The sequence below is a fragment of the Mastomys coucha genome, unplaced genomic scaffold (genome assembly GCF_008632895.1).
Source record: "Mastomys coucha isolate ucsf_1 unplaced genomic scaffold, UCSF_Mcou_1 pScaffold1, whole genome shotgun sequence".
Taxonomy (NCBI): Eukaryota; Metazoa; Chordata; class Mammalia; order Rodentia; family Muridae; genus Mastomys; species Mastomys coucha.
Genome location: NW_022196891.1, coordinates 86,084,729 through 86,110,610, shown reverse-complemented (window position 1 = coordinate 86,110,610; position 25,882 = coordinate 86,084,729). Strand labels below are relative to the sequence as shown.

The following is a 25,882-nucleotide window of genomic DNA, read 5'->3' as shown; positions in this document are numbered from 1 at the left end:
ATGTGTATATGTGTGAGTGCACATGCCCATTGTCTGTTGAGTCACAGAAAGATGTGGGGGTCCTGCTCCTTCATTTTCTGCCTTATTCCCTTACGGCAGATTCTCTCATTGACTTGGCACTTGCTGGGTTTGCCTGGGCTGATGAACAACAGTGATCCCTCTGTCTCTGCTCACACCTTACCACTAGACCTGCTAGGACACAGGCGTGCAGGGCTTCTCTCTCTTCTCAAGTGTGTGCCCAGGATCTGAGCTCATGCGTGTGCAGCAAGCACTGTTACTAAGTTGACCCTCTCCACAGCCCTGTGCTGACTTCTTTTGTAATTCTTAAGTCTGTTTCTGTATTTAGTTTGCTATGATACATTATTTTTATTGATCTATGTAAAGACAGGGTGGCTTGAAGTGATAAACAGTTAATATATTTTTGTAAATAATATTTTCAAAAAACTGTGGTTCTTTCTCTTGAATCCTGAATCTTGAATCATGAATCATGAAACAAGTCTGCTCAATTAGACCCCAGTCTGATTTGGTTTTGAGTGGTTTGTAACACATGTGCTGAGCAGTTGGGGAGTGTTGGCTTGCTGAGTTAGGCAGTTTTGTAAATGTTGGTACCAGTCATTCCCCTGCTGTAGCGTGTCCTGACCTGGGAATCAGTGTGCTCACACATCTGCCAGTGTCAGCGGGGTCTTCAGAACACTCATTTCACTTGAAACTGAATTTCTGTGGCTGGCAACAAATACCAACTGATACCCTCCTTGAATTAAGCTTGTTCTGTTTGTTTTGGGGAGCAGTATGCCAGATGTCAAATCTGTCTTTCTCCATCTTCCCCCTCTCCTCAGAGTGTCTGAGGTCTTCAGCCAGGCACTGCACTCTAATGTGGCCACGGGGACTTCCCACCATTCCACAGCACCCCTTTCACCTGGGTTGTCCTTAGTGCCACTTCCCCATCCCTCGGCAGTGTTCATCTCTGTCCAGTCGGTGATGGGAGTGCCCAGAGCAGGAAGACAGCTGCCTGGATCTTGAGTCCACTGCTGCCTTTTGTGCATTGCCTAAAAGTGCCGTCTTGTGTGTTGTGCAGTTTTGCTGTTACTGTTTTAAAGTGTGGAATAGAATACCATGCATCATGTTTAACAGGCTACCTTCCCCCTTTGGTCTGTTAACATTAACATTGAAGACGAGCTGCTGTGCTGGCTAGTTCTGTCAGCTTGACACAGCTGGGGTCATTTGGGAAGTGAGAGCCTCAGTTTTGAAATGCCCCCACCAGGTTGGTCGACAGGCAAGCCCGTGGTGCATTTTCTTCATTGCTAATTGCTATGAAGGATTCAGGTAGTGCCACCCCTGGGCAGGGGCTCTGGGATACGTAAGAAGCAGCTGAGCCAGCCATGAGGACCAAGCCAGGAAGCAATGTTTCCCTATGGCCTCTGTATCAGCTCTGTCTCCAGGTTCCTCTGTATCAGCTCTGTCTCCAGGTTCCTGCCCCACCTTCTCGGGATGTTGGACTGCAAGCTGGAAAGTAAGATAGAGCCTTTCCTCCCCAAGTCACTTAGCTTATGGTCGTGTTTATTTCAGCAATAGAGACCTGAGTGAGCCAGCTGGTAAATAAACAGGGAGCAAGTTACTAATGTGTGTGGGGCATCTGAAGTCAGGGTGTGTGTGTGAGTGAGTGCAGGTGTGAGCATGTGTGAGGGGCATCTGAGGTTAGGACGGATGGATGATGTAGGAAGAACAGGAAGTACAAGTGGTGGTGGTCTCTGAGAGCCTGTCAGACATGGCTGGAGACAGGCCAGTGATAGGCTCCGTGTGCCACCTGAGAGGAACCAGAAGTCTAGCTCTCACCTTAGTGTGGGTGTCCCTTAGACCACCGCCCCTTTCTTACAGTCATCAAGCTGGAGAGCTTGATGGCGCCTGTAGACCTTTGGAAAAGCCAGCCCCAGCGGTTTCCTTCCCTCAGCCCTTCCCCGGCTCCTTTATCCCTCTGATTACTGTGTTGACTGCGTTCCCTTCTGTAGTCTGTGCATTGTAGTAGAGATGGGTGTGCCTTCTTCTACCAACCTGGGAATCTTGGTGAAATGAATCTTCTTGTGTTCTTTCAGAAAGCTTCTTGCTTCATACAGTTTCTTTTCAATTAGTTCGATTGAAATGTAAATACTGGGAAACAGGGTTAAAGACTTAAGTGCTTGTTCTGAATACAGTGTGATGTTTTGCTCTTCTGTTACTTTATTTCTGCATTTTTTGAGATAACTTTTTCAGATGGTTGGGTTGCCAAGTGTATGCCTTTAGTCAGTAGTTCCCCAAGATCTAGTCCTTGAGCAGGCTACTTCTGAATTCCCAGCAGGTTTTACTGGGTCTGGCATAGTCTCTTCCTGCCTGCCAGGTGGTGGTTATGGTGGACTAGGGCTGAGCGCCACAGCATTAGACAACACTAGATAGAGATGTAAGATTGTCTACTGACTCTGCTCTCGGGCTCCTTAATGGAGACTTAAGAATGTACAGGCACTGCCTGAGTTCTGGTCCCCATTGATCACAGCACACAGTCAGTAGGCTGTAGTAACCCTGGGGATGTTTAGTCTAGGTTGTGAGCAGTTATAAGATGTGCTGGACTGACATCTGTGTTTGCTTTGCCGGTTAAGGTGTGTTCAGCCTCGGTGTTCCTGTAGACGCTCTCTTCTTCATTGGGAACCAGCTGGTGGCCACAAGTCACACAGGGAAAGTGGGTGTGTGGAATGCTGTCACACAGCACTGGCAGGTTAGTCTCAGTCAATGCTCCTTCCACAAGTGAGAACACTTTCCTGCCTACAGTGCCCCTTCCCATAGAGTTCCTGCCAACCGTGAGTATGTAGACATTTTACTGTTTTAAAGGGAGTTTCTTTTACTTATATAATGATATTTTTAAACTGAGTTTTGGCATTTTTTCCATCTCTGAGATTTTTAAGAGCCATGCTGTGAGTATAGGAATTAAGGCAAACTTCATTTATTGAGTGGAAGCACAGATGAGTCTGGACATAGATAGGTTGTATAGAGACAGAAAGTCAGCTAAACACCTTCCAGGGCCTAAGGAGAATGAGACAGGACTGAAGAAAGTGGGGGAGCTTTAAAGGCTCTCGAAGTAATGGAATGGTAAAAGGAATTGAATGATCTGAAGATAGTGTTTTGCTCTGTTTGTCTCCTACACTTAAGGACTGCATTTCCCCCAGGGTAGGAGAAGCTTGAGCATGTTGTAGGTGGAGAGAGGCATTGCAGGGAAAGCTCTGCACGCTGGAAGGATGGAGGTGACGAGTTCTCCAGCAGTGGGGAGGGTGTGGAATGTAGAACACAGAGGAGATGGTGACTGACAGATGGAGAGGAAAGAGGAAAGACAAAAGTATGTGGACGTGGACGTGTGCTACCAAGGATCACAGGCGCTGTGAATCATGTACTTTTCATGGCCTGGTGATCCATTAGTACTGAGAACTGGGACAGGAGCTTGGGGAAACGAAGTATGGGGTTGGCCTGATGGAAGGGGTTTCATGTAGGTGAGTGCAGTGGACCAATGGCTGAGAAAACACAGTGCTGGCAAGGTTATTGAAACCAAGGTAACACGCTGGGAAGGCAGGGAAAGACGCAAGGGTGTTGGGTCTGGGAGGGACTTGGACAGACTGACAAGGTAAAAGGAATTGGAAAGAAAATGGCCCACAGCAGTGCGGGTTGAGGCCTTAGCGCTGGAGCAGTTCTCACCGTGGCCCATTTAATCCCTTGTGCAGACTCGAAAGTGCAGCCAGCTTTCCATAGCCCTGGGTTTCGCATCCGTAGATTCAACCAGCTGAATGAAGACCGTTCCAAACAGAATTGACATCTTTATTGTTGTCCCTGAACAATACAGACCTCAGCTAATCTTATGACGTTCACATTAGATAATGCTGGGTAGTCTAGAGATGATGACGTACACAGAGGTGGCCTGTAGACACTACGTCTTGTTATGTTTGTGCATCCAAGGTTTTGGTATGGTGAGGTCTTGGAATGAACCCATCAGATGTACTGATGAATGGAAACCCTAGGGCCTCTGTGTGGGCATAGACGCATCGGACGAGAAGATAGGATACACGTCAGCTGACAAGATGAGGTGAAGGGTTGACTTAAAAGTGACAGGCTGTGGGGGGATGTGACACAATTGACACATGTGAGGTTCTGGAGGAGGAACAGTCCTGGGACCTTAGGACTGAGGAGCAGAGGGGCTGGCAACACTGGATGAGCCTCAGGTAAGGCATTGCAGTGGTTGTCAGCAGAGAGGCTCTGACATAGCCGACAGCATGGTCAGCAGTGTTCTGCTGCGGTGCCCCTGCAGGGAGAAGTGAGCAATGGGACTTCTGCTCCGTGCCAGTTGTTACAGCAGAGCCATGCTGTCCACACAAGGATGTGACCCTGGCAGGAGCAGCTCCTTTATTGTCCTGTTGGCCTTTCACTGTTGGTAGAACTAAGCATAAAGATTTGAATAGCTTTGAGATCCAGAGATTCATTCCAGTGACCTTGTTGTGGATCTTCCCTTGGGTGTATTGTCTGTGTATCAGCTGACTCTTCATGCCCGGGTATACATGGCTGAAGACCACATCTGACATGGATTTGTTTCAGAAAGACTTGGAAAAGCTGTGCATCTGTGCAGCAAACTGGCCTTGTGACGGAGCTGGAGTTCTCCCTAGTGCACTGCAGAGATGGTCCTCTGTGAGGCCTCGGCATTGTCTGCAGATGTCAACAGACAGCTCCCAGACTGCTGCAGCACTGCTTGACTCACTTCTCACTTGGCCTTCAGCAGCATTGTAGCCACACCCAGCAGAGGAGGTGCACAGGGCAGCCCTGAGTTCTTCACTTAGATGTCTAGTCAGGGTGTGTTTGAACATTAGAGTCAGATGAATCATTAAGCATTGCATATGCATTTAACCTTAAAAACACTGGAAAATTTAGATTTTTCTATCAGCTTCTCAGCTCTGCCTTAGTAAAATGTTAATGAAATGTTATAAAAACTGATCTAGTGGAGATAAAAAATAGGGCTTTATATTTCACATTCCTTTCTAATCACTCCCTTCTCATACAGCATAGCACACACATCCACCATGATGTTGCAGTGTTAGTCAGAAAGCATTCTTCCTTCAGTGATGTCAGTAGGTCAGCCTAAGTAACGTGGCAGAAGCAGCGCCGTGTAAGCCTCATTTCCCCAAATCAGGAAGACAGAGCTAAGCAAAGATTTATTACAAGTGTTAGTCTCCTATCAGAATATGGAGAAACTGTGGGCGTCAGTCCTGAAAGCCACGGTGTAACACACCTACTTTGCCTCTCAAAGGATCAGAGAATGCTTCATGCATTTCTGTGAGGGCTCAGAGACCTCTCAGTTAGTGCTTTAATGACAGCTTGTCCTGTGACTCTAACAGTGGAGGCTGAGTTCGAGGAGGAGCTACTGACCCTGCACAAGGATCCAGAGCAAGCACTGTGGCCTTAGGTAGAGTAGGCTGGACCGGGAGGGTCACTTGATTTAGCTTAGCACAGGACCCATCTTCCTGCAGAGCAGGTGACAGCGTTTTCCTGAGGTGAGCCTCAGAAGCTCCAGTCTTTCAGGAAAACATGGCCCCAGAGGGCTTGAAGGCCATTCTACTCCTGCTGTGGAGACCCTCGTGAAGAGCACAAGTCCTGTAGTGCTGGAGCTAGTGAGATCTGGCCAGCTGGGGCCAGAGCACGGGTGAGTGGCAGGCAAGATGCCTTCACTCTCAGACAGTTTTACTTGAGCATGGGCAGTGGCATGCCACATGAGATGCTGTCTGTTCTCTGAGAGCCCTGACCCCGGGGCCTGCAGAGATGCCCTAGTGCAGCTCGTGACTGTGAAGCTGTGGTGTGCACACAGCAGAGCATCCTGTGTGTGAGCAGCTTAGAGAGATCTTTAATCCCAGGTGCCTGTGGTGTAGCTGGAGTGGACCCAGGCTCTGCCTTGCTCTTCTTCTCTTCTTGGTGTCCAGTCCCAGAGCCCTCTTGCTCTCTAGTTTCTCCCCAACCTCTGCTGAGATGACAACCCCTTCTACCCCTAGGCTCACACTATGCACTCTGCTTCTGGTCCTGACACACCACAATTATCTTTCGGTTTTACTTCTCTGGGAGGCAAACAGATGCCTCAAGAGTTCACCAAATGCTTTGTTAGGTTGTATCACATAAAGCAAACACATGTGAAGCAAATTACATGTAGATCTTATCCTTGCTGAAAAACAAGCCTGAGAAGTGCTAGCTCCTTGGAGCAGCGCTAACTGCTGAGGAGTCTGTCTTAGCCTTTGAATGAGTGGCTTCATATATCTTAATCATTAGGGATGTTTACAACCTCTCTGGTGTGATGGTAGAGAGTTGTTCACTCCTGTTTCCTGCTGCTGCTGCCACTTTGTGTTGTTTCTTGCCTTTGTTTGTTCATTTGTTCGTTCATTTATTCATTCATTCATTGTGGTGACTTAAGTCCTTTGGATTTGCACAGTTACCTGTTGGCAAACCAGACTGATTGCTTTGAAGAGATGCTGTTTAATCCCAGTACCTGGAAAAGAAGACACGGGGAGCTTTGCCTCTGCTGTTTCCTAGGAGAGTCTTAACTGAGGATAGTAAGACAGGACACTGTCCACTTGAAGAAGTTGTAGCAGGTTGTCAGGCAGCTGCACTGTGTCTGAAATCATTTGTGCTGGCCACTGGCTCTAATTATTCACTATGTGGCTTCGGCACTTTATTTTATATGAGTGACATAGGAGGAGAAGGGGGGAGGGGTCCTGACTTGGCCTTTCAGTTCCAGAGGCTGTGGCATAGTTACCACATGCAGCAAGAAGAGGTGACACATCTGACTTCAGAGAGCATGGCTGCTGTGGGATGCAACTAGAACATGTGTCTTCAAAGCCGCATGGGGCCTAAAGACGCTTGTTATCTAAGCTTGCTAGAAGTGGGTGTTGGGACACCTGAAAGAATCAGAGCCCTGAGGCGGAAAGTAGAAGTGATGCTCTCTTCCTAACATGTAACAATCTCACTGCATCAGGTGCAGGATGTTGTCCCCATAACCAGCTACGACACTGCAGGCTCCTTCCTCCTCCTCGGATGCAACAACGGATCAATATATTACATAGGTGAGCATCGAGCATGCTTTATACACAGGCATGGAGACCTCGCCCTCTAGTTGTGACTAGATGTGTTCTTGTCTTCAGACATGCAGAAGTTCCCGCTGCGGATGAAGGATAACGACCTCCTTGTCACTGAGCTCTATCACGACCCTTCCAACGACGCCATCACCGCACTGAGTGTCTACCTCACCCCCAAAACAAGTCAGTGCACGGCCTCGGGGGCCTCGGGGTTCTTGAGACTGCTTGTATTGGGGGCTTACGATCTGAAGATGCCTGTAATGAGAGAGTGCTGAGAGCCACTAACATGCTCCCATGTGCCTGGATGTGCTGCTTGGCCATGGCATCCATCACTTGACTGGATTCCTTGAACAAGAGAATCGTCAGCACAAGAGAATTACAGTGGGCCCTGAAATGACTAAAGACTACTCAGGACCACTCATGCTAGCTCTGTCTGTCTCCTTCCCTCCCTCCCTCCCTCCCTCCCTCCCTCCCTCCCTCCCGTCTCTTCATTTGTTCTGTGCATTGTCCTGTCTGCTTTCAGTGATAGAGCTAGATAGAGATAGGTTATGACAATGTGGAAAGCAGAATTTAGAACTTAATTAGGACTTGGTTCTTTAGAGAAAGCTTGCTGAGCTCTGCTCTAGAATGAGTGTAATGAAGAATGGATTCCCAATCTAATTTACAATTAGAGATAAAACTGGGAAAGTTTTAGAAATCAAACTACCCAAAGGAGAAAAGCCCTTCCTCATGTTGGCAAGACGTAGGAAGCATGAAAGTGGGGTCTCTGATTGGCTGGAGTGTCCCATGCAGTCCTCTGCTCTTCCCTTTGACTGGCGGCCTTCTCAGGTGATCAGGAAGTAAAGCTCATAGTTATCTATCTGTGAAGCGTGGAAGAATGCAGTGTCTGCCTGTCTTTTGATTTGTGATGGGATGTGGCACCAGTCTAAGAAAAGCTACCAGGGCTGGAATGATGGAGTCCCTTCAGCACTTGCTGCTCTTCCAGAGGACTCAGGTTCTGTCCCTAGAACCGCACGCAGATCTCAACTGTCCATAACTCCAGATCCAGGAGTTACACTCTCTTCTGGCTATCCAGGCATGGAGCTGGTGCACAGACATGCATGCCAGTGACACAGTCACACACATAAAGTAAAAATAAGCCTTTGAAAATAGGAAGAAAAAGAAATGTGAAGCCACAGCTGAGCCAGGGCGGATTTGAAAAGGCAGAACGGTCATCAGTGTGGTGTGAGCATTGTAAGAAGTGTGCCTCTCCCACTGTGTTGGGTTTGACACTCTTCATGTAGGTGACACTTGGTAAGTGAAGGATGGCTCAGTACTGCAGCAGAAGTAAAAGCTAAGGCCACTCCCAGTGTACTTCAGGGGATGCTGCTGTGGGGTGGCATTCTCCTGGGGGATGCTGCTGTGGGGTGGCATTCTCCTGGTGGGTCTGGCACAACAGGGTTAGTCTCTAAATTGATATTTAGTTGGTACCATGTCTGCACTGTGAAAGGTGATTCAGTTTCTATCAATAAGGAGCAGAGGTAGGTAGGCATGAGAATTCTTAGAGTTATTGTGTAATTATCACAGTAAAACCTAAGACAGTATAGGAGGCCCAGGAGCAGTTTCACTGTAGAGTGAAGGGTCAAGAGAGACGTGTGACGTGCAGACTTTGTGCTGTGAGCAGCCTTGAGTTGTGGCTGAGTTTTTTGGTCACCAGCTCTGGTCTCTGCTGGGCCTCTGTCATCACAGAGGATCGCTATCAGGAGTTCTTTCAGCCATTACATAAGACACTTCCTTTGACCTGTCGCTCCTAGGTGTCAGCGGAAACTGGATTGAGATCGCCTACGGTACAAGCTCTGGAGCTGTGCGAGTGATTGTGCAGCACCCAGAGACGGTCGGCTCCGGGCCTCAGCTCTTCCAGACCTTCACCGTTCACCGCAGCCCCGTGACCAAGATCATGCTGTCAGAGAAGCACCTGGTGTCAGGTACAAGATGACTGCCCATCTCCTGTGACGCCTGTGCTGAGACAGGAAGTGAAATGCTTTATGCTGCATCCTGAAAAACTGAAGGAGTATGGCTTTGACTTGGATGTACTGTACATAAACTTAGGAAATCTTTAATCTTCTGTTAATTCTCTGATAGTTACTTCTTCTGGCATACTTCATTTCAAGATGCTTATCAGATCACCACCGAGAAGATTTTTCTGTTTCAAACTTTTCTAAGTTTGAACTTTAATATAAATTTATTTGGTATCTTCAGTATAAGCTAAAGTTGTAGACTTAGATGTATTTTGATAGTTGACTACCTTATGTTTAAAATTCATAACAATATAAAATTATGTAACATTTTGTGAAAGTAACATTTTGTGGTTTTATAGTTCCCTATAATCACAAAGCTTTAAAAATTTAGATAATGAAATAAATATGGTATTACATGATAATTTTGTCTAGTGCCAGCCTACTTTCTTTGGATCATGAGATTCTAAGCTATTAGCTTTTCTGGCTTATAAAAATGCCTCAGACTTGTTTGCTCTTGGTTGGTTACTTGCTTGTTTGGTTGCTCTACCCTTCCGTCTCGCAGACACTCCTCAGTAAGGTCTCCCAGTCTGTGTAAAAGTACCCTTGTCTGCTGGGTCTCCCGTGCCTCCTTATCCCGTGCGTTCACAGGCTTACCGTGTGGTTGTTGCGTGTTTGTCTGCCATCTGTCTCCTCCTGGAAGATGAAGTCCACAGCAGGAGCCTGGTGTTCTCCGAAATGGCAAATGCTGTTTGTTGTAGGTCTGCATTTAAAGGCCCAGTTTAAAGCAGGGGTCTGCAGTGTTCTGTGTTCTCAGCCCTTCTGCCCCCTGGTGGCTATTGGCTTAAATGCAGCCCTGTGCTTTTTCTGTGGTATGCATCCTAGGGTCTGAAATGGGGCCTTGCAGGAGGAGTATGACCAAGGTTCTGTCATCAACCCTGGAATCATCCATGATTGCTTCAGTTCTCTGTCTTCTCAGTCCTGCTAAGCTTAGTGAGACAGAGCCGTTTCCCACAGGACTGGTTAAATGCCTCACCTACTACAGCTCCTGTACTTCACTACTGGCCTAAGAACTGAGCTTAGTGAGACAGGGCCGTTTTCCCACAGGACTGGTTAAATGCCTCACCTGCAGCTCCTGTACTTCACTACTGGCCTAAGGACTGAGGATTTCATTATATACTACTAAAAAGTGCACAGCAATTATTTCTTAGTATTCTCCAAGTTTCTTTCTAAAGTTTGCTTTAAAATACAAAGCTGATATTGTATTACATAGGAACTGTGGTGTCTCTATAAAAGTTCTACATTCCTAGCATTCAAAGACATTTCTAAAATTATCACAAATGCAAGTTAATTTTCCTCCTTGTTAAAGCAAACAAAAAAGTATACTTCTTTCCTGACTTCATATTTTAGGGTATATCTTCTTAACAAGCATGCCTATTTAGAACAAAAACATGGACAGTTTCAGAAATAATGCACTGTATGGTCATTTAATAGCATTCCTACTCAGAAATTAGCAATAATAAAACCAAGGCAAAATCCTGTAAGACACAATGTAGAAAGGTTTTTAAGCTTGAGAGGGGTATCTTATATTACTCAGACCCTAAATACTCTAAACCAGGAGTAATTGTAAACTGGTGACCAGCACTTTCCACACATCTTGTAGGATAATTATTTATTACTCATTTGTAGTCACATTAGAGTCTTTATTAGGTTTTTAAAAATCTTTTTAACATTTTAAATTTATTATTATTATTATTATTAGCCTTTGTGGGGGCTTACGAGACAGGGTCTTTTTATGTAGTCCTGGCTATCCTGGAACTCACGATGTAGATCAGTCTGACCTAGAACTCATAGAGATGTGATTGTCTCTGTCTCCCAAGTTCTGGGATTAAAGATGTGTGCCATGACATCTGGCTAAGTGTTTTAAGTGTGAATGTCTTATGTCATATCCTGTTTGGCTACTCTCAGAGAACAGGAGGGGTCATCAGATTCTCTGGAGTTGGGATTGCAGGCAGTTGTGAGTCCTCTGAAGTGGGTGCTGGGACCACTCTCGAGTCCTGTGAAGAGAAACAAGCATTCCTGACCACGGAAGTCTCTCCACTTTGTAGGAGTCAGTTCCCACCTTTTATCACGTAGTCCAGAGTGGAAATCAGGTCTTGAGACTCGGCAGCAATCGTCTTCACTTGATCACCTTCCCAGACCCACTTCTCTCCTGTTGGCTTACTGTGTGCAAATCGAGTATGGTTTTAAGATAAATCTGTGATCTGCCTTTTCAAATGTCTGCTTGATGTAAAAGAAGAAACGTGTTTCAGAGTGGGGAGGTGACATACTGTGTTCTTTCTTTCCTAGTGTGTGCCGACAACAACCACGTCCGCACCTGGACAGTGACACGGTTCAGAGGCATGATCTCTACACAGCCAGGCTCCACTCCCTTAGCGTCCTTCAAGATCCTGTCCTTGGAGGAGACAGAGAGCCATGGCAGCTATTCCTCTGGAAATGACATCGGTAGGCGTCTTCAGAGATGGAAATCTAGGACCAGGGCTGGTGGGAATTTTATATTTTAATTTTGAAAGTCATTTCAACAAATTGTGTGTGTGTGTGTGTGTGTATGCGCGCATGCACATGCGTGCAAATGCTATGCGTGCATGCACTCTTACCTGAGCGCACACCTTGGATGTCAGAGGTCAGTTCTCTTCTGCTGTGAGAATGCTGGGGATCAAACTCAGATCACCAGGCTTGGTGACAAGTGTCTAGAGCTGCTGAGGCATCACCTCAGTAGCCCCATTGTACTCTGCTACAGTTGATCTTCAGAAGATGCTATAGTTCTTCTGCATGTAGGCTTTCAAAGAAGTCATAGGATGTACAAGGTGACTTCATGTCTTCTCTTACCCTTTTGTTGCTAGAAATCGGATCTTTATTCCCAAGCCGCCTTCTAAGTCATCAGAGTCTAAACACATCCTCAAAGCTCCTTGTAGTGTTGATAACTGATCCTTAAGGACCCTGTACCCTCAGCTTATAAGGCTTTTTTTTTTTTTTTTTTTTTTTTTTTTTTTTTTTTTTTTTTTTTTTTTTTTTTGGTTTTTTGAGATCAGGTTTCTCTGTATAGCCCTGGCTGTCCTGGAACTCACTCTGTAGACCAGGCTGGCTTCGAACTCAGAAATCTGCCTGCCTCTGCCTCCCAAGTGCTCGTATTAAAGGTGTGCACGACCACTACCCAGTGCTTATAAGTCTTTAATGTATAGAATACAGGTTTGAAGTATCTGTGGGATTGAAGAGATAGAAAGCCTGAGTGCCATTCCTGGAGTATACATAGACAGCTCATTGGGATTTAGTACCCTCTACTGCCTCTGCTGTAGAAAGTTTTAATCCCAATCTGGTGTTTCTACCCTGCCTTTGATCATTTAGTTCCTAGATAAAAAAAAATGCATATAACCTTTATATTTTCAATAAGCCTTGATCAGCAAAAGAGCCGGGCAGATATCTACCCTCTATGCTACTAGAATCTATTTCCTATCAATAATCCTGAGTTATTACTATGTTCCTTCTGGGCTGCTTTTAACTCCAGTTGGCCAGCCCACATGGCCATGTTTTCATGACTTACCTAACTCATGCCTGCTTCTCCTTTCTCCTTCACCTTTTCTCCCTTGTTGTTCTCCTCTGACCACCCCTAAGCCCCGGAACCCTAAACCCACCTATGCCAGCTGTTGGCTGTCAGCATCTCTATTCAGTAGTCAGAAATAATTTGGGGGCAAGGTCACATAGCTCACTTGGGTCTCTGTTCAGACTCTCCCGTCTCTGGGTGACTAGTTCTTGGGGACCCATACTTACAAAAGACAAAACTTCAAAAATTCCCCCTTTTAGTCCAATAAAAGGCTCCTTTTCTCTAAGATATAAATTGAATACAATTATAACAATTATGAACATTTTAAGGCATGATATAAGGCAGTCCATTACATAGATGATTTATACCTAAATCATCCTCTATTTTAACTTGTATTACCATCCAAAAACCATCTTTTTAGACCTAGAAAGCATCTTAAATCCTAAACAACTTAAGTTTCTCTGTGAGACTATAATTATCTAGTGCTCAACCCTATCAGACATCTGAGAAAAAAAAAATTATTTGAGTATGCAGGAAGCACAGGGATGGAGCTCCCAGAAATCATAGAAATGATAGAGACATCTTACTTCCTGGACAGTCCCCAATATTCCTTATAGTGTTGGAACATCTATCTTCAGTTTTCTGGCCCAGAACATCTGACAGACCTTAACAGAAGCAGGAATTATGAAGGACTAGCTCACCCTGTCTTGGCAGAGCTTAGCAGATGATTATCCTGCATCCATTTGTCCTTTTGGATAGCATTTGTCTGCAGATAAAGTTGGGGCATTTCTTGCCCAGTGGCTAGCTCACCACAATTGAAGGTATTGATGCTCATCATCTTCCTTGAAGTAGAGTGTGGGTACTGTTAGGAGCAGACCTGTCTCATAGTCAAAAGATCCTTTGATAATGAAATGATTCTACATATCATATTCTGCAGATCTCTGATGCCTTTGAAGACCATCTGTCTATTCATAGCATATATGAACAAGCCTATCCCCCCCACACACACCTATTATCTACACAACTCAGGGAGTGTATTTTGTGTGATAATCCAGACTAGTCTCTAACATGACTGAGTCTGACTGACTGTCAGCTTTTATTACTTAATTATCCTAAATACTTTGTAATACCAGCTATTAAAAGGACTAGGATTAAACCTTGGAATTTAAATGAGTTGCGTAGTAGGCACAATGCTTACATAAGAGTAACAAAATTAATCTTAAATTCTGGATCAATATACAAAGATTTATACTAACAAAAACCTTAAATCTGTATTAATATACAAAATTTTGTATCAGTGTAACAAAATATAACCTCAAGTCTGCATCAAAATATAATGATCTCTACCAATGTAATATAGCTATAACATGCTTTTAATAGTAGATTTAATAATCCATCCGTATTTATCTGATTTTTAATAATATACTGTATCCCCTTTTTTCTTTTCAACCCTCTTCCCTTAAGAAGGAAAGATAGAGAAGGAAAGATAGAAATCTCTGAGTCTAAGCTCTCTATTTAGTTTCACCCGTCCAAAACTATAATTATTTGTAAATTATTTCTTAAAATGACAACATATCTATAATTTATAAAATAACCAAAAAGTTATTTCATCCACCCCAAGTTAAGAAATTGGGACAACAGTCTTCTTATAATTGCTTCCTGATGAGTTGGGGTAAAGAGTTCCAGTTTGGGGCCCACAACAAAGTTGGAAGAGTGGTTAAGTCAAAGCTGGTTGGCATTAATTGTTCCCCAGTCCTTATGTGTTGAGAGCGTTGAGGACATAGCTGAAGTCCTGACTGGAACCATCTGAAAGGCTGGATGGACTCAGGCCATCGGGATTAGCAGCCCTTTCTGAAGCTGTTCTGGAAGCAAGTCTCTGGAAATAGGCTCAGGTGAGGCAGGGTCAGGCAGGAGCTCGAACAGCCAGTCAGCTCAGCATCCCTGAGGCTGAGTCTTGTCATGGCTGCCTGCCCTCCTGCTGTTTCATTTTGCAATATAAACCTTACAGTCAATTGTAGGCACAGTGGCACACACACTGAGACTCTCACACTCACAAATATGTACAGAGACACTCACACATGTGAACATAGACACACATACACAAATATTTAAAAAAGAAACATTGTGTATTTCTATTGTGAAATTGAATGCACATTGACCTACTTTTGCCTTGAGCTTGTGTATGACGGGGACGTAGGGCTTGTGCCACATCAGCCATGAGAGTCGTCAGGAGAGGAGTGTTAGTATTAATGCGCTTTTATGAAATGAAACCGTTCCTCACTCTTGTCCTTTTCTTCTCTGACACAGGGCCTTTTGGAGAACGAGATGATCAGCAAGTGTTCATCCAGAAAGTTGTTCCCATCACCAACAAGCTGTTTGTCAGGCTGTCATCGACTGGAAAAAGGTGACACTTCACAGAAGACATGTATATTCAGAATTTGCCTCTGTCTCCCAGAATGCTGGTGCAGTTTGTTAGAGGTGGAGGGCACTAGCCACATTAAGACAGACAGACATCCCCATGCTGGTTAGCTCTAGAAAGGGGACTCAGCGATGTGCTGCCACTTAGAGTAATAATGACTCTGGACGGAACAGACTGAGAGCACCATTGAAAAACAAAGCCAAGGAGCCTTGCGATTTGAGCATTTCCTGTCATGCACAAGTGTATATCCATTAAGTGTGTCTCCCAGATGGGACATTACAGATTGCCTGACTCTTATATACAACAAAAGGAAGGAAGCTGGTCATCCTTGGCTGATGGTAACGTAGCCTGCCTAACTTGGCCACAGCTTCCAATTAGCAGCTGTCTTGGTTCACGTTTGTTCTCATTCTCCCAGGGGTCCATGCTGGTCCTGACTGCTGATGGAACCTTTTTTTCTGCTTTTGTCTTCAGGGTTTTTTGGGTTTTTTTTTGTTTTTCCTAATTTTAATGGCGATCCAGTGGATTTCATGGCAAACAGATGCACTACATTCTGATAGTGCCCTTTATTAACTATGTAAATTCACCTTAAGTGACCTCATCAGTTGTCTGACAGAATAGGGTTCCACTCTCTGAAACATATGTCATATGCTAAAGTGAAGAAAACAGAGGCCCTATCGACCCTGACCACAGTGGGCATTTGTAAATATGAGCTTTTCTGTTATTTTGTTTAACTTCGAAAATGGTTGTCTCTAGTTTTTGTTTTTGTTTTTTCTGCATGCCAGGCAAATGAGCAAGTAAAATTCCTAGTAGTGTCATTAAACAGACAGATTTTCTTTTAAATGTTGCTAGTGCTTTTGATGTTCTTAAAGTTACCCATTTAACTTTATTTGGCATGTCTCTGGTTCCATGGTGTTTTAATGAGAACTCTGAGTGATGATAGGTTTTATTTCCATCAGAGATAGCATATAGTCATTAGTAATTCATGAATGAACTCTAGAAAATGGCTAATGTAGACAGACGTAGTATATAGTCATTAGTAACTAATAGATGAATTCTAGAAAATGGCTAATGTTTCACAGAATTTGTTTATATATTTTTTTAAGAAAATGAATTTAGTTTGTGCTATAATTAGTATGTACTGAGTACAAATGCTGCCAGGTGCTTATTACGCTGGGCTCTGGCTCTGTCTAACATGCCATGTCTCATAAGCTTTCCTCATTAATATCCCCCTTTGTGTTATTTTAGAAAGTTTTCTGCCTGAGATGGATTTTATGATCTAGAGGGATACTATAGTAACAAAAAGAACAAGCAGAAGTTGCTTTGTAGAATTGATTTATTTTAGATAAACCAGAAATATAAATCTTTCAAATATAAATAAATGTTAATTCTTATGAATAATAATGAAAAAGATTATTGTCCTGACAAACAAAAACAATTGTCAATTTAGACAGTGCTGGCGAAGTGTGTGCTGCTTTTGCAGAAAGCAAAGGTTCAATTTCCAGCAGCTCCCAACCACCTATAACTCTAGTTGCAAGGGATCCAGTGCTCTTTCCTGGCTTCTGAGGCAGACATATAGGCATTCACACATACATATAAAATATATCTTCTCTTAAAGCTATACTAACCGAAATAAAGGAGAAATGACTTAGATCTCACACGTGGTGAAATAGGAAATTTACTCCAGATAAGATGTCTCCGATGTGTGTAGTGTGTGTCGCTAACAGGACCACTTCATTGGCCTGGTCCACTGGGCTGCTTCCTCTCTGTGCCCACCTCTCCTACGCCCCCTCCTCCAGCTGCTTGGCCTCTCACTCTGGTCACATCTCTTATCCTGCTGGTCTGCTTTCCTTCTAACTGGGGGGTCTGGGGCCTTCGTGGATTTACATTGTAAGATATTGTGCATAAACTGTAGGGTTGGTTTGGTTTTTTTTTTAAACATTGGAGTATTTTATTTTCATTTTCCCTTCCTCTCTCTTTTTCTGTTTTCTCGGATCTTCGTTTTGAAAACTTCTGTTTTTCCAAGATGACTTTTGTGACTAACTCGTATCTGTATTTCAGTTGAGAACACACTCATGTGTGAGAAGTTTTTCTCATTCAGAAAAACAAGACTTGATTTGACCGTTTTAAAATTATTTTAGATACAGGTTCTTTGTGTGACTTTGAAAGTGGAAATTAATGAAATGTTCAGTTGTATGGTGTATGTAATTGCTCCCTTTGATCTGCACCACTGCTTCTTTCAGAATATGTGAGATCCAGGCTGTAGACTGTACTACAATCTCCTCGTTCACGGTGAGAGAGTGCGAGGGCTCCAGCAGGATGGGCTCCCGGCCGCGGCGCTACCTGTTCACTGGCCACACCAACGGCAGCATCCAGATGTGGGACCTGACCACAGCCATGGATATGGTCAACAAGACTGAGGACAAGGGTAGGTGACAGCACAGTGGAGGGAGGGTCGGCACAGCTGACCTTTGACCTGCTATTTGAATGAGTGTTTCTCTCTAAGATGCAGGTGGCCCCACTGAGGAGGAGCTGCTCAAGCTGCTGGACCAGTGTGATCTGAGCACGTCCCGCTGCGCCACTCCCAACATCAGCCCGGCCACCTCTGTGCTGCAGCACAGCCGCCTTCGAGAGTCCAGCTCCAGGTGTGTCATGGGGGGACTGATTCCTCTGGGGACATGCCGTGTGACAGCTATTGTTTTCAAAATACAGTTTGAATCATATATGTTGATATTGAATTGCTCAAATATAAATTTGTATCTATATGGATAGCACATCTTTTCAGAGGAAAACATTTTAAACTTTTATTGAGTTTTTTCTTTGACAGTTTCATACATATGTAATGTGTAAGGAAAAAAATGTTGTGGTCTTTTGTGTGTCTGGCATGCACTATGGTTGACACTTAGACTTCATGTGTGTCAAACATACTTTTTACCACTGAGTCTGACCCTCCCTCCACCCTTTGCCTTTTAACTTTGGAAATTTATTAGTTGTTTTTCTATTGTGATAAAACACAATAACCATGATAACTTACAGAAGTTTATTTGAGCTTAAGTTTCCAGAGGGCTAAGAGTCCTTCACAGTGGGGAGCGGCAGCCGGCAGCCGGCATGGCAGCTGGAACAGGGTGAGAGGGCTCACATCCGGAACCACGAGCTCAAAGCAGAGAATGCAGTAGAAATGGTACAAGGCCTTAAATTCCCAAAGCCTGCACCTGAGGACATACTTCCCCCAGCAAACCACACCTCCTACACCCTCACATACAGCTTCACCAATGGGGACCAGGGGTTCAAATGCCTGAGCCTATGGGGACACTGTCATTCCAGGTGCTGCAGAAAAGGACTGGTGTCGTTAGGTGTCGTAATACGCCCTGCATTAGGAGGATGACATAGCAGTTGGATACTTTGTGGAGTTTTGTTCTTATCCTTCAGGTGCAGTGCTAACCAAAAGTGCTTACATTATCTTATTTAATTTTATATACAAAGAAATACTCTGCCTTTTCCAACCATATTGACAAAAATGTCGAATTCTGAGAATTCAAGGACCAAATATTGAAGTGCACTGATTCCTTATTGGTTTTTAAATACTTATTTTCTTTTTCCCCTATTATTCAAAATTTTTGCTTGATGATGAATGTATGTATGTTATTACTTTAATTGGTAATTGTGATATAATCTACTTGACAAGTACATTTGCATACAGAGAGCGTAGATAGTAACATGCCTTATATGTTTTAGTTGGCAGCTTAACTGCTGAGATTTGCTTCTGAGTCCTTGTAGTGAAATCACAACTGTCATTTTATAATCTGTCTTTCAGCCTTCAGCTCCAGCACCACGACACCATCCATGAAGCAGCCACCTATGGTGCCACACGGCCTTACCGAGAGAGCCCGGATGCAGCCACCTATGGTGCCACGCGCCCTTACCGAGAGAGCCCTTTGTTAGCCAGAGCAAGGAGGACTGAGAGTTTCCACAGCTACAGGGACTTCCAGACTCTTAATCTGAACAGAAACGTAGAGAGACCTGTCTCTGAAAATGGTCATATGGGCCCAGCCCAGGCTGAGGTGAAGGGGGCAGCAGGGGAGTGCGCTGTGTCTGAGAGGAAGTCCCCTGGGACAGATGTAAGATGTGTGCGAGAGTCCGATGGGGGGTTGGAGGTGCATAGAATCACAGAAGGTTTATCTGAGCCCAAGAAAAGGTCAGCAGACGATGAAAGTGAGCATAAGGTGGAGTTCCGGAAGAAAGGATTTGAAGCAGGAGGATTCCTTGGGAGAAAGAAAGTCCCCTATCTGGCATCCTCACCAAGCACCTCTGATGGAGGGACCGACTCTCCTGGTACAGCATCCCCGTCTCCAACCAAGACCACTCCATCACCTCGGCACAAAAAGAGCGATTCCTCTGGCCAAGAGTACAGCTTGTGAGCTCACCCAAGTGCATGAGAGTTTTTCTAAATCTACATGAAAAGCAAAATTTCCTGGGTTTCAGTACCTTGGCTTTTACATCACAGCTCTGCAGGTCAGTTTGACCTGTTCAGTGTTTTCTGGGCCAAGGGAGGCTCCTGAGCAGGGCAGAGCACTCTATCCTGGGGTGCAGGGACGAGGGCCGCACAGCTCGGGTGCAGCTCTAGTCCTGCGGGCACATGGAGCATCAGTGTGTGAGCAGGAGTCACTGCCATGCTGCCCTCCCTGCTGGTGTTGTGTGTACCGTTAGAGCATGTGAGGCAGCGGGCAGTTCCTAATGCAGTTGCCCAAGGCCTGTCTAGCAGTGGTACCTTACAGTTAATCTCATAATCTTGGAACTTGGGCTCCAACCCTTGTGATTGCAGAGTGTTTACTAGGATACATAATGAGGTGCTATGTTGTAAAGTCTCTGTAACTCAGAACACTATCGTTGGGCCCTGGCCCACTGTGCACTACGTCTTTAGGCTTGTTTATTTCCTTGTGGGTCATTTTCTGATTCTTGTTGTTGGGAGTCAATATAGCATGTGTCACCAGTGTTTGGTTGGTACCCAAGTCCTTCCAATGGGAACAACGTCTGTTTGAATAGGTGAAATAATAATGGCGGGAATCTGGGTGCTCACAAGGGAACCCCCTGTTGCTGCTCCAGCTACTTGAGGAGCCACTGTGCTTCTGCAGAGTCTCACAGGATTGGAGTTCTGGATATGGAGTTAAATGCTTCAATATGTAAAAATGTTGTTTTGGCTTTATTTTGAACTCTGGGAGCAAAAGAAAAAGATTTGTACATTTTCTTCATTTAATCAGAATGGTTTATATATTTCTGCAAATGGAGAAAATGTAAATTTAAACCCATGAGCATTAAATAAGTGAATGATGTATATTTCCCATTCTCAGAAGTATAATGAAGTTGGAATAAATTCTTTAAAGTTTACTATATTGCCAGTGGTTTCACACAAATTCCCATGTATTTATTTGTCGATTAAATCAAGTGAGAAAAGTTAAGGCAGTGTATCTTCAGTTATTTAAGGAAACTTATCCTGGGGAAGTCCCACCCACGTGTTTGTAAAAAGGAAACATCGTACTTATCAGAAGACCACTAGCGACGAGAGGAAAAGTTGGTTGAGACTAAAATTTTATAAAAAGGTAGTGTGAACTGTAATCTCAACCTGGTAAATGGAGGCCAGCCTGGGCTATACCAGAGCCGATATCTCAAAGACACATGGAAGAGTAACTTCCTAAAGCACAGAGTGTAGCACTCTCCTGGTCTAGCCTCGTGCCTTCCTAAAGCACAGAGTGTAGCACTCTCCTGGTCTAGCCTCATGCCTTCCTAAAGCACAGAGTGTAGCACTCTCCTGGTCTAGCCTCGTGCCTCTGTCTACAGCAGGCGGGACCCCACTTGTCTCTCTTTTTTTTTTTTTTTTTTTGCTGTGCCGACTTCGCCAAGGTTGTGACGCAGAGAATAGTATGACCCAGATCTATGCACTCTGTGACTGTTGCAGAAGGGGGAATGACATTTCACGGGGATGCCAGTGTTCTGGCACACGGCATGGGGCAAGCATCCATTTCTTCTCAGTGTGGTCAGAGCAGCGGGGAACTTAGCCAGGGCTCAGCCAGCTTGTGGACTGACGTCTTGTGGTTGTAAACCTTAAAATTTCCTTCTTGGCTTTCTCATCATGATTGCCTGGCTGTAAGTCTAGTTGTCCCAGCCCCACTCCAACCTCGCCTTATTTGAGTGAATCATTTGGGAAGAGTATCACAGTGGATTTTAGTGTGTGCTGGGCCAGACCACACTCATCACTTACCAGTTCTTCACGTAGCTGCTGTCACTTTTATGTGTAACTCAAGCATGTTAAACTTAGTTCACGTTTAAGTACGCATGCCATCCTTGCGTGCATGCGGACTGCGCCATTCCCCTTGCCTGTGCCTTTTCCACCAGTGCCAGAGTAGCATAGCACATGCTACCAGATTTGTGAACGTTTAGGCTCTTTATGTGTCTGTGTTGAGGAAGAGTGAGAGGAGCACAGCCAGTCACAAAGCAAAGGAGTCCTCCTCAGACAGTGGCTTCTTGCTTCTGGAAGACACTAGCAGATAAAAGGACAGGAAGGGATAGATAGGATGGTTGTCTATACAGCGCAGAAGGGGAAGGAGAGGACTAAATGTCCTGCAGTGGGACTCTCCGCATCAGAGCCCTGTTAGCTCTCACCCCACCCAGTAAGGGTAGTAATGGGTTGGTAGAGTGTGCACTTTTATCCTGGGACTGGGTGGGGGCTCCTGCCATGCCTTAGCCAAGAAACACGGCGTGCTGGACCCCAAGGGGACAATCACTGACCATACTCCTTCTGATGCAGAATGTCAGGAGAAGGTGGCGTCCTCACTGGGTATGCGTGGAGAGAGTTACTCTCGGATCATCCTCGGATTTTAAGCTGAGTGCAGACACCTGGATGTGAGCTAGCCGGGCAAGAAAGAACTTGTTGAACTTCTTGTTTCTCGAGCCATTCTAGTCCTTAGTCTTGAGTTTTCTGACATGGAGCTGAGAAAATAGTGCCACGGCTATTTTGAATTTGAGGTAGAGATTGCCTGAAATTTAAATTGAGGTTCCTAGGAGGGGGAGGAAGGCTTATCTGTGTAAGAAAGCTTCATTACACGCTGGCACCCCACACAGGCTTTAGCTGTTTGTCCTAGACACCGTGGCTACTTACTGCAAGCTTGTCCTTGCTCTGTCCTGTGGGAGGAGGACTGGGGTGGCAGGGACAGGGTCTGCCATGGCCGCACCATCAAGCCAGCAATAGCTCCAACCTTACACACGCTCCCTGCACACACACACCTTTTCCAGACCAGGCTCCCTTCTGTCCTTAAGAGGCAGTGGGCTCTTGAAGTTCCCCCAAATGGAAGAGCACCAGCTGTGGGGCTACCGAGACATGGAGAGTAACTCGTAGGGCAGACCAAGTGTTCTGAGGGATGGTGGCATCAGGAGTCAGATATCTTGGAAGCAAATGAAACCAAGTACCCGGGGCCAGAGTCCATGCAGGGACAGACAAGAGGACAAGATGGCTCTGAGAAAGACTGCAAGAGGAACGAGGGGCTGCGGCACCCTGAGGTAGGTGCTGAGGTCCCACTCTTAGTCCAGCCTCTGCCTGGTGACTCCCATCTATGTGTAGACTGGGAGATTTGGGCAGAGAAAAGGCCACCCTGACCCAAAGAGGACTCCTCTGCCTCAGTGCAGACGGGACCAACGGGTTCCATGGTTCCCACTGTCAGCACCCAGCTGCTTGCTTTCACACTGGGCACAGCTAGACTCAAAAGCCTCTGATTCTCTTTTCTGGGTGTAGCCTCAGTTTACCCTGGGATGTTTCCCTTGCCTGAGGTGATGGGAGAACTCACACCCACCTTTATTCAGGGAGCCTACTCATTAGAAGAACCAAAGGAAAACTAGGATATTGAGTTTCTCAGCTTGTCTGCCTCCATTTGCAAATACCCAGAGTTGATTGTGGGTACAGGCTTATAAGCAGTTGGTTCCCCAGGCTAACCAGGAAGGGTCTCAGGTTAGACCATTGGGAAAGGTAAATAATCATATCAGCTTGACCCTCCCTGGTTATGGGTACTCCAGTACTTACTGGGATTGTATAAAATTGAAAGGCTCCAAAGGGAAGGAACTGGTCTTCTGTCTGTCTATCCTTGTCCCCACTGCATGACCCAGTAGCTGATGTGACTCCACCAGACCAGCTTTTACTACTGATAAGGACTTTGGGTCAAGCCAGTTGTCAGTGGACTCAGCAGCAGGTCTGTTTATTGTAAACCACTGTTTTCAGTTCTATAGAAGAACAACAAATGCCTTGTGTGCATCACATTGCCCTGTGCACTTTGAGTTCCCTGAGGAGTTTCAGATGCAAGCATGTGTCTCAGAATGCTCTCCACAGCCTGCTGTGGAGGCTGCTCCCCCCGTCACAGAATCAAAGAGTGGAGGCATCATGACTTAACTTACCTCGTGATGACAATAAAACAGCCAACGAAGAGCAAAAACTCAGTGCCAGTTTCCCCTAAGTGCTGCTCATACTCAACCAAGAGCACCAATGTGGCCGAGCACTCTGCGCGCTGGATGAAGATTGGGTTTTCTGTAGGGCTTACCTGGGAGCCCACTGAGCCCACAGGGTAGCGGTGTGTGTACAGGTGGTATTAACTTTCTGTGGATGTAGTTTGGATTCAACTTTCTTTTATTACGGTGCTATTACACAACACTACCTTTGAAGCCAAACGACCGCCATGACGTCAGCCTGGCTGACGTGGGGAAAGAAGCCCAGGTAGGTTTGTTCACACTGTCAGCCTGTTGCTGTTACTAGGAAAGGTGTATGGTTTTCCAGAACGGGAAAGAAACATAAGTTATACGGGCAAGTTGTAAAAGGTTAAACTTCAATACATTTTAACACACTGCTTAAATCAGAGCTATTGATCTACTCAGTAGCAATCGCAAGGACTGAGTTAAAGAACAAAAACATATGTCTAAACAAAGTTTAAGTGTTTGGTTCCCCCCCTACACACACACACACCCACACACCCAAGCTTCATCTAAAATTTACTCAGTAGTTAGAAGGCCAGTTACATCACTGGTTGTTTTAAGTGTTCCAAGAACCATAGCTGGGAGACGGATGTGCTCGGAGGGATTAACAGGGAGAATATTTCCCCCTTTTCCCTTCAAGGTCGCCTGGGTCCCAGAATCACTTGTTCTCTTGTTCAGGGAGGGCATCCAGTCATCTCTAACCAGTGTTCAGTCTACAAAAAGGAGTACCAACAGAGGGAAGTTTTTCCTTCATACTTCCATGTGAAGCCATGGTCAAGCAAGGGTTTTGTGTTAGCCATACATAGATAAAGTCCAAAGGAGCCACAGGCTCCTGTCGGGACCCCTGAGGACCAGGTCCTCAACTTGCCTTGACAGTTAAAAAGACGGGATTACTGTTGGCCACCTGCATGGCTCTAAACACACAGCAGGGAACTAGCGCCAAAGAATACAGTTATTGGAATGCTTCCTTCACACTCCACGGGATCACACTCCCTAGACATTAGGCTTAAGTTTTAAGAGATATTTAGACAATTTAGTTTGATTTTGTTCTTGATCAGAAAAATGCTGCCCAAGTGTAAGGCCTCATGATTTCGGCTTAACTCAAAGCTGTGGCCATGAGAGGCAGGCCCACTGTTGCTATAACCTAAAGATCACGTGAGATAAAACCTAATAGACTGGTCAGTTCTCTTCCCAATTCAAAAGGTATAAATCTTTTGGCAAGGCAGGAAAATACATATTATGATTTGTACAGGCACTGCGGATGACTGCCCCCCCCACACACACACTTTAGATGTGTTTGTAGCAGAAGTGTTAGTCCAGGTCTCTGCTTTGACATTTAAGAGTGGCAAGTTCTGTCACAGATTTGGGTGACAGTTCAGCCCTACCAAAGTCCAGCCTTAGACAGTTGGATCATGGGAGTAAATAGTAGGTCTCCAGCCAAATTAGCAAGTTAGTTAGCGTTTTCCACCTGCCTCTTGGCATTGTCCACAAGGTACTGTCACATAGACTCGGAATTATTTCTTAGAACTTTAAGAAAGGAGGGTTTTCTTAAGTTGTTTTCCAAAGAACAACAGATTTACATCTTATGAAAAGTCCTGATCGATTATTTCACAAGTTTTCATTCTGAAACAAGACCTTAGTTCTAGTGAAGGTGTCCCAGGAGTCACAACCGACAACCGACCGACTTCAGTGAGCGAGAGAGCTTAGTCCTTAGGAGCAGCTAGGAGAGCTGTGCACAGCTGAACCGTGCCTGCCTGCGCTGTTGGAAGCCACAGCTCTAGAATCTTAACCTGCGCATACGTGGAGCTGTGGTGGCTAGTGCGGCTGTTGCTCCGAAGGTTTCTTCCACATGCTTTGTGCTCTGCGTTCCACAAAGTCAGCAAGGCAGTGCAAGCATGCAAGCGTGGGCGCAATTGCCTTACTCGGGGCAAGCCGAAAAGAGTGTACAGAGCATGCGCCCCAGGGTTCCATGGTCTAACTTCAGTTGTTTATAGGTGGGTGTCGGTAAAGGCGGTGTGCTCCTTGGTCACGGAGCTGAAACCCTTGATGGCGTTCATTAGCTCCTCTTCATCCACATACTGAAAAGCAAGCCAGTCATCGCGTAAGATACGGAACTGTCATTAGCCTTTGCTCCTCATTCACGGTCTCTCGCTGTGATCTAAAATGTGCTCAGCACTAGGATGTGCTGCAAGGCAGACCTTCCTTTAAAGTCCCCTCATTGAGAGGATCAGGTGCTAATCCAGCT

The 25,882-nt window shown here is 45.3% G+C and overlaps 2 protein-coding genes across 6 annotated transcripts in view; one reads left to right on the top strand and one right to left on the bottom strand.

Moving 5' to 3' along the window:
* The window catches only part of Kctd3 (potassium channel tetramerization domain containing 3), a 36,724-nt gene extending 16,151 nt beyond the window's left edge, over positions 1–20,573 (top strand). For 3 of the 5 annotated variants that reach the window (XM_031338356.1, XM_031338376.1, XM_031338385.1), the window contains 9 exons: positions 2,628–2,743; positions 7,019–7,106; positions 7,185–7,301; positions 8,912–9,082; positions 11,462–11,617; positions 15,021–15,117; positions 17,373–17,557; positions 17,636–17,774; positions 18,944–20,573. In XM_031338356.1, the coding sequence (XP_031194216.1) occupies positions 2,628–2,743; positions 7,019–7,106; positions 7,185–7,301; positions 8,912–9,082; positions 11,462–11,617; positions 15,021–15,117; positions 17,373–17,557; positions 17,636–17,774; positions 18,944–19,547 (1,673 nt within the window). In that variant the 3' untranslated portion in view covers positions 19,548–20,573. The remainder of the gene's footprint in view (positions 1–2,627; positions 2,744–7,018; positions 7,107–7,184; positions 7,302–8,911; positions 9,083–11,461; positions 11,618–15,020; positions 15,118–17,372; positions 17,558–17,635; positions 17,775–18,943) is intronic. The other 2 variants (XM_031338367.1, XM_031338395.1) reach the window with 2 other exon arrangements.
* Positions 20,574–24,808: 4,235 nt separating this feature from the next.
* The window catches only part of Ush2a (usherin), a 689,504-nt gene continuing 688,430 nt past the window's right edge, over positions 24,809–25,882 (bottom strand). The window contains 1 exon segment of the mRNA XM_031338301.1: positions 24,809–25,715. Coding sequence (XP_031194161.1) covers positions 25,626–25,715 — 90 coding nt within the window. The 3' untranslated portion in view covers positions 24,809–25,625.